Here is a 9,122-nt window from a genome sequence, read left to right as displayed (position 1 = left end):
GCACTAAAGATAATTTCACCCACTTCTTTACACCTTTAACCTGTGATGTGACAATAAAGATGATTCTGTTGAAGAGAAACACAAGAAAGAAAGAAAGAAAGAAAGAAAGAAAGAAAGAAAGAAAGAAAGTAAGAAAGAAAGAATGAAAATTAAATTAATTAAATGCCACCCTGTTTCTTCAATGCAAAATGCAAACATGGCCGCCATGTGAATATGGTCTATTATTTCCAATTCCATAGTTTAAAATAATACCAGTCAGAGTTCCATAGCTTTTATCTCCCCCCTGTGTGTGTGTGTGTGTGTGTGTGTGTGTGTGTGTGTGTGTGTGTGTGTGTGTGTGTGTGTGTGTGTGTGTGTGTGTGTGTGTGTGTGTGTGTGTGTGTGTGTATGCGCGCGCATGTGCTTGTGTATGTAAGTAAGCACAGCAATATCTAATTAGCCTACTTTTGACCAATCATGTACCTCTCACCTGAAACAGTTCAGGATGCCTGATGAAGGTCCAAGCGGCCGAAACGTTGCATTCTAAATACATTTCTTTATAAGTGAAGACAGTGTGTGGGACTCCCTCTCCCTTCTCCCTTTATCTTCCATATTAATGATGATGAATGACATCTTGAACATGTCGAAAACAAGCCTCAGAGGCAACAACAAAATACTATAATTCTACATGTTCAAAAAGGAGTAGAATAAGTATAAAACGTATTTAATCTACCTCTTTGTTCCTCTTACTGCGTCATCGCTTGACGTCTATATTTTTTACATAATACCAACATGGTAAAATTTAAATAAACCAAATCTTTCACCACAGACAAATTAGACAGATAATTAAAGAATGTAATAATGTAATTCATATATGTATATATATATAAACTTACAAGTATTTATATTCTATAAATATATTATATATTATATCTAAATATATGATCAACAATCATATACATACGAGGGTGTATCATGAGAGTGAGTCACTGTCCAGCCAATCACTGTTCTATGATTGCAGGTGTTGCTGATTGTAATCAAATGGGTTTATTTAAATATTTCTGTAGATCCTTGTTTGGTGTTCCATGATTGATGATACTTTGTGTTCATATCATGGTGCCAGTGTAATATATACTGACGGAGAGAAATGTGTTCATGTGAATGCATGCTCATCACCTTTGACCTGTGGTGTAGGCCAGTGGTTCTCAACCTGTGGGTCGGGTCCCCCATGGGGTCCCCACGTGAGTTTGGGGAGGTGACAGTGAAGAGAACATTTTAAGGAATTTTAAGACCTTTTTAATACAAAAAAAACCCATAAACATTACTGCATCAGAAGTAATCAACAAACTATATACTATAAAAACTGGGCAAACATTGGCCAAAATGTCAAATAATTTAAGAAAGAGGCAAAAGAAAATTAAATCGCCGATCTACAAGCTCTTTTAGAGCATGTAGATCTATTTATCTGTGGGAACTAAATGTAACGCCTCAACTCCTACAATTTCAAGTCTTTTTCAGGGTGGGGGGGGGGGTCCCCAGTTCAAATATGATTGTTTTGGGGGGTGCCTAGTTCAAATATGATTGTTTTGGGGGGTCCCCAGTTCAAATATGATTGTTTTGGGGGGTCCCCAGTTCAAATATGATTGTTTTGGGGGGTCCCCAGTTCAAATATGAATGTTTTGGGGGGTCGTGGCCTGAAAAGGTTGAGAACCACTGGTTTATTGCAGATCAATCAGTGAAACACAACACAGGTACATCAGCACATTCTTAAATGTATAATGTTGATCTGGGAGGTAAAAGGAATTCAAATATTTTTCAATCTTGCAAAAATATTTTCAAAGATTCAGAACTTTTTTTATGTATCGGAAAGGAAAAAAAAGGCAACCTTTTGGGGAAAAAAATCCCAGTTAGAATTGACCGCAGCTGAGCTTTAAAATACATGAAAGTGGAACATTAAATCATTACATTTGTACACATTCTATTCCATTCAAATTGGCTATGACTGTCTTCCAAAGTTTGCGGGCCCTGGGTAAGAAACCCGGCCTGGCGGAGAGCTGTTCTCCGAGGAGCACACGTTTCTTTATTTCCTTTTTATTTATATCAGTTTCCTTTATCATTTAATGTTTATTATTATGTTTTTCATTATTTTTTTTATACATAATGAAGATACTTAATACTCTTGTACACTATGATGATACATTTCCTTTCTGAAATAATATATTTAAAAACAAATGTGTTCAAAAGTTGAAGATCTCTTTTCTGATAGTAATCACTGCTTTAGAGTGTTTATTCATTAACAGGTGTCTCCCTGTTTCTCCAGCTCTTTAATAAAGAGAAAATAAATGTTCAGTTGGGTAGCCAATTTTATCCAATCAGGAAAGAGTAGGCCTAACCATTTATCAACTTCAATTTCAGTGTTCCAGTTCCAATTTTGTCTGCTCAGTATGCTCATTATTTTGGTTTATCGCTTCCAATTTTTATGAAAAACACATGAGGAGGGTATAATCTGGACTAGTTCAGAATATGCCATAAATCCTTAAATCTGTAAATCCGTAAATCTGTAAATCCGTAAATGTAGATGTCTACAAGCAGTGAAGGTGACTGAGTGGTTACACTGGTGGTCCTCTCACGTGTTGAACACAAAAATGAAAATGAAATATTGGGTCCATTCTGAGATCACTATGATTGAGCAAGGAGAGTTTCACCTTTAGTCTGATACTGGGGCTGCAGGATTATCCCCATTGTTTTATTTTACTTTACTTATATATTTAATGCCCCAAATGCTGTTCAGCACTTTGTAACTCATGTTTTGAAAAGTGCTATATAAATAAGGTTATTGTTATTGTTTTTATTGTTGCCACGTTTATTTCATTGGCCCAGTTTGACGCTTTGCCCCCATCAGAATAGTATGTGCAATGTGAGCCTTTCCTCAATCCACAGGCTGTGTAGACTACAGCCTCAAAACACTGCAAGATACGGACAAGGTGATGCAGATAAAGCAGGAAATCAAACCTGGTCTGGAAAAAACTATAACGGAAGCACATTTCCGAGGCAGTGCGTAAACATGAGTGACACAACGTGAGTTTTTTTTTTATGAGCGACGAATTCCGGGCAAAAAAAATGGGACCATTGTGTAAGCTCCTGAATCATGCAGGCCTATTCTATTCTATTATTATAAGCTATATAAGTTAACTGTTTTAGTAATAACCATGTAGCTTCTAAGTAACTTGAATCTTTTAAATTGGCAATTGACATGATATATCCTATATTAAAACCGACGGTGGGATGACACACGATACGATATCACTTCATTATCATCTGTCACTGAACTTTGACATTTTATACACACATCTGGACCAAACTTGGCTCAAACACTGTTCAGGAGTCCATTATGAAAATAGTCAAACCCAAAAAACAAAATTGCTCACATAGGGGCACAACATGTTTTTTACCCTTCAAATGTGCATAATTATATTGCTCTGCTCAGCGGCCAGAAAGTCTAGTAAATAGCTACAATGACCTGCTCATTACCAAGTAATATACTGCGGGATTAAACAGATTTTATGAGACCAAGACACTTGGTAATGTCTGTATAATTAATGACATACAAGGTTTACCTTTATCATGATTTGACCATAACTTTCATCGCTTTCACTTTCCTTTCCTCTCCCATTCCAGGCTTGCTATAACAGAGGAAGAGGAAGACAAAGATACTTGTTAATCTGCCAGCACTAATGTCTCAGTTTATTCAACAACATTGTTCTGTTTTCTTAGGCCTTGGCATTCCAGTTTGTGACAAATATGGCAGCTGCAGTAGGTAGGTACACCTACGTTGCTCAACAGCCAACACCCCAGGGTGAGTGGCTGAGCGGAGCTCTGGAAGGACTGTGTGGGGATCTGGAAGGACTGAGCACATCTCAAGAGCCCACAGGCCGGCGTGTTTATACCATGTACCACGGCACCACAGTCACCAACGTACACAGCATCATCGCCAATGGCTTTCGGCAGTCGTCCACTGGCATGCTGGGACCTGGAGTCTATGTCAGCCGCGATCGGGATAAGGCTGAACGATACCCACTTAATGCCGCCGCCAGTGATCGTGTGGTTCTTGAGGTGCGCGTGCACGTTGGCCGCGTCAAATGCATCGACAAAGACAACCACCCCTTGCAGTACAGCTGGAACACGCATGGGTACAACTCAGCCTTGGTGCCCCCCAACTGTGGCATGAAGTCTGTACCAACTGGCTGTGAGGAGGACTGTGTGTTTAACCCCAGGCGAGTGGAGGTCATAGGCATTGCTCTGGCACCCAACACCGCCATACTGAGAGAGTTCCAAACACTGATGGCAAATAGTCCCAGAAGACCATGGAAGAAAGGAAGAGCTCAACGACAACGGAGGAAGTGATGGTGTATCTTTTCTTCTATGAAATATGTTCAGAACAGATATGCAAATAGAACAGAACATATACTACACAGAAATAAGGATATGAGGAATAAGGATGATGAAGGGCTTAATTGTAAAAAAAAAAAAAAAAAAAAAAAAAAGTCTGGAAAAAGGGAGAGACTCACTACAGTACAGTATCTCAGTCTCCTGTTATATTCCTGTCTCGCCCTTTATTGCTTTGTCTCCCAGATTACAACAGTTATTACTGAATTCAATAGCTGATCTGTATTAGTGTTTCTTAAGTGGTGCATTACTGATTATCAGGTAAAGGGATACTGTTAGAATTTGTCTATTTTATAATGGTTTTATGTCTGTATTCTCTCTATGATAATAGCTGTTCTAAAAAAATAAGAAAATGAAAAAAATATATATTAAAAAATGCATTTATGGGCTATGCTTTTCAAAAACAAATATAAAATACTTTTCCTTTTTTTTCAGTTGTCAATGTGCAACCCCACCCTGCCTCAAGCGTCAGTCAGAGACTTGTTCAACCGGTTCAGGACAGCTCATATACTTAAGCCTTAACCGTTCTTTCACTTCCTCAACCGTTAAGTGAAAGTGAAAGAAGGGCAGAGCCAAAGGAATCATCATTGGAGGCGATGAGATATGAATTGGAGCATTTCTTCATAAAGGTAGTTACATTTTAATTTTAATTAAATAGAGAATTAACTCCATGTTATGTCATTGTTGAGTCACTCTGTTAAAGGGATAGTTCCAAAGAAATATACATTTTTTTCCTATTGATTAGTCACCCCATGGAGACTTGAATTCATGGACATTTTTTAAACTTATAAATAAAATACATTTGAATAAAATAAAATAAAGATAAGACACGGTATTTAAGATGATGTTTGACACACATTAAAATGCTACAAGCATGGCAAACATCCATGTGCACCTAAACCAAATAAAGGCCAGCTGTAGCATTAGCCATGCAACAAACAAAGGATCGCATTAGACAAGGCTATTCTGTGCTACACAAGGCTTAAACTATGAGCTTTGGCCTACAATGAGTTCTACTTCACTCTGCATGAGAGGGAGATCACTAGACTTTTATAACTTCCTCATGATGTGACTATAGGTCAGGTACATGGTGCACCATTCACATGGATTCCCACGATTAGGTGTGTGGGAATACGCAGTAGGAGGAGGAGGAGTACTCCTGTTTACTTATACGAATTAAGGTATGTACAGTATGTCCTACTGTTGTTACTTATATATTTCAGGGGATTCTTGCTGATATGTGAGTCACTCTTTTTCTCCCTAATACAGTAAGCTTAAAACTGGCAACACAGTATATCAAAATGTAAGCATGCCAATCTTGTAACAAAAACAACTCAAGTCTCTTAACCTCTTATTATTTTGGAACACTTAATACAAGGGATTGATTTAAATGCTGCTAAACATAAAACATTATGTAAAGTTACATATTTAAAATACATAACTACTGTGTTATGTTCTGTGTCCATTAACACAGCCTATCAATATTCTGAGGCTCAAATGTGTTGAAATACGTTTTTTTTTCTTCTATATTCTGATAGTAGTCATTGCTAGAGTGTTTGTTCAGCAACAGGGGTGTCCCAGCTCTTTAGTGAACAAAAAACACATTTTCAGATGGGTTGCCAATTTAATCCAATCAGGAGATAGTACCCATTTATCAGCTTCAATTTTATAGTGTTCCAGTTCCAATTTTGTCTGTACGTTTTTTGGCTCGTCGCTTCCAATTTCACTTGTTTTTTGTATCCTGTAAGAACTATTTAATGACATACAAGGGTTACCATGATTTCCCTCTGTTCACATGACCATATATGTTCATCGCTTTGACATTACTTTCATCTCATTCCAGGCTTGCTAAAACAGAGAGAGGAAGACAAAGAGTACTTGCTAATCTGCCAGTTTATTCAACAGCATTGTTCTGTGTTCTTATTGTAATAGGATGGCATCCCATAGATCGATCAGGTCAAATGGGGCAGCAAATGATCTGGTACTGAGCGGGTCTCAGGAGCCCACAGACCGGCATGTTCATACCATGTACCACGGCACCACCGTCGCCAACGCACGCCTCATCATCGCCAATGGCTTTCAGCAGTCGTCCACCGGCATGCTGGGACCTGGAGTCTATGTCAGCCGCAATCAGGCTAAGGCTGCACGATACCCACTCAACGCTGCCGCCACCAGTGATCGTGTGGTTCTTGAGCTGCGCGTGCACGTTGGCCGTGTCAAGCGCATTGACCAAGACAACCACCCCATGCAGTACAGCTGGAACGCGCATGGGTTCAACACGGCCTGGGTGCCCCCCAACTGTGGCATGAAGTGTGTACCGTCTGGCTTTGAGGAGGACTGTGTGTTTAACCCCAGGCGAGTGGAGGTCATAGGCATTGCTCGGGCACCCGACACCACCATACAGACAGAGCTCCAAACACTGATAGCAAATAGTCCCAGAAGACCATGGAAAGGACCAGCCTGGAAAGGAAGCGCACGCCAGCCTCCCCCCCACACACACATACACACCTCCCTGTGCCACGTTTGTTTACAATGGGCAGAACATCTGCACCCTCACTGATCAATCATGTTCTGTGTCTCCTGATAGAATGGTTCCTCTCTATTCCTCTGTATGTCAATACAACTGCAAATACTAGATTTTTCTCCAGACAAGATGAATCACATCTTTTCTTCTATGAAATGTGTTCAGAACAGATACGCAAATAGAACTGAACAAATGCTACACAGGAATAAGGATGATAGGGCTTAAATGTAAACAATAAAGTAAAAAGGGTCTTTCATTACACTACACTACACTTTTCCTGTCTCACCATTTATGGCTTTGTCTCCCAGATTACAACAGTTATTACTGAATTCAGGGAATTCAATAGCTGACCTGTATTAGTGTTTCTTAAGTGGTGCATTACTGATTATCAGGTAAAGGAATACTGTTTAGAATTAATCTATTCTATAATGGTTTTATGTCTGTATTCTCTCTATGATAATAGCTGTTCTACTAATGTGCAGGGATTCCACAATTAATCAATCAAGATCTCTTTAGATGAACCGTATGTGCTTTTATTGAGTTTTGGCTGTGGACATGTTATTTTATGGCAATAGCAGATCTACAAGCTCTTCTGAGCTTGTAGATCTGCTATTGCCAGGTATAGGGCTGAAGTGGTTAATGTATGTTTTGTACAAATGCATGATGCAAAAGATCTGAACTGATTTCAGTCATTTGGATAAATATTAGGTATAGTATTAGGTTTGGTCAAACGAGAGACATAGTGGAGCGGAGGTAAAAGTACAGAAAATTGGAAATACTCCAGTAAAGTAAAAATAACTCAAACTTGCTGCTACTCCGCTTCAACTTCACTTCATCGCCTAGCCAGCCTCTGATCTTAGCCCTGAAAGATAATATAATATAATGTAAACTTGTTTTGGTCAGTGCAGAAAGTGAGACAGGTGCACCGTGACGGGAGCAGAAAGACAGCTGTGTGTCTCATCTCTGTTTATTGACGTTTCCATGGTTAAAACGAAAATGAAACTGCCACAACTATAGTTTTAAACTTTCTGCAAATCCCCTATGTGCATTGCAAGCTTGACAACGGTCTCACAAGGTCCTGCACTCAATTCCTGTTGCTGTCAAATCTGGATATTAAAACTTGTGTCAGGTATGTTTATACAAATGCAATTTTAAATGTGAGTTCGCTATCCACGAGCATTGCGAGCAGTGGTTGAAAGTAACTAAGTATATTTACTCAAGTACTTTACTTGAGTACAATTTTGACAGCTTTAATAATTAGTTACTTTTGATAATTACAAAACATACATTAACCACTTCAGCCCTATATTTATTTCAGCCATTTGATAATAGCCGATCTACAAGCCCACAATGCGTTGTGATGCAACGCATTGTGAGCTTGTAGATCTGCTATTTTCAAAATATGTTTATACATTTGAAAACTTGTGAAATGGGACATTCTGCAAAATGAGTACTTTCTACTTTTATACTTTAAGTACATTTTGATACCAATACTTTTGTACTCTCTGCAAAGTAACTAACTAAAGTTTTAAAATAATTGTAGTGGAGTAAAAGTACAATATTTGTCTTTGAGATGTAGTGGAGTAATAGTAAAAGTATTGAAAATTGGAAATACTCCAGTAAAGAAAATTTTGAATTCCGGACTTTTGTACCAGAGTACTTATACATTGCAGTACATACTTTTACTTAAGTAAAACATTTGATTACTTTTTACACCACTGGTCAGTGAGAGAGTGAGACAGGTGCACCATGACAAGACAGCTGCATGTCTCATCTCTGTTCATTGACGTTACTATAGTAACCCGACACCGGCACTGCAACAACTGTTGTTGCAGCCGAATGTATACTTCGTTGTTCGACGGTGTCTTGCACCGAAAATACAGTAGCATATGTGAGCTTCGAGATTTTCGACACGCGACCCGCTGTACGCCGAAGTATAAATGGAGCTTGTGTACAACTGAACTGGCTGCAGTCATAAATCAGCATTAGGATTCAAACAGACTGTAACATCCAAATCGTTGGTTCTTGAATTATGTTTAGTTTCAGTATAGCACACTGGCTGCTGTTATAATATCTGCATTACTGTTCAAGCAGAATGTAACAAACACAGTAAGTAAATTGTTAATTCTGCACTTATTATTTTGAGTTTCAGTATGTACCACTGGCTGTTATA

General features: G+C 38.6%; 1 protein-coding gene across 2 annotated transcripts; it reads left to right on the top strand.

The window, feature by feature from the left end:
* Positions 1-4,980: 4,980 nt before the first annotated feature.
* Positions 4,981-7,476, top strand: LOC311043396 (uncharacterized protein). 2 transcript variants are annotated; one of them, XM_084054624.1, is made up of 2 exons: positions 4,981-5,054; positions 6,358-7,476. In XM_084054624.1, exon 2 carries the CDS (start codon positions 6,359-6,361, stop codon positions 6,983-6,985), a length of 627 nt encoding a protein of 208 aa, XP_083910750.1. In that variant the 5' UTR covers positions 4,981-5,054; position 6,358; the 3' UTR covers positions 6,986-7,476. The 2 variants fall into 2 exon arrangements, with proteins under 2 accessions (XP_083910750.1, XP_083910749.1); XM_084054623.1 differs by having other exon boundaries at positions 4,986-5,054; positions 6,269-7,476.
* The last annotated feature ends 1,646 nt before the right edge of the window (positions 7,477-9,122 follow it).

Source organism: Gymnoscopelus microlampas (assembly GCF_963454915.1).
Source record: "Gymnoscopelus microlampas genome assembly, chromosome: 4".
Taxonomy (NCBI): Eukaryota; Metazoa; Chordata; class Actinopteri; order Myctophiformes; family Myctophidae; genus Gymnoscopelus; species Gymnoscopelus microlampas.
This window is presented reverse-complemented; position numbering and strand designations above follow the sequence as displayed.

Coding starts and splice junctions, on each gene's coding strand:
- LOC311043396 (XM_084054624.1), top strand. CDS start 6,359: ATGGCATCCCATAGATCGATCAGGTCAAATGGGGCAGCAAATGATCTG.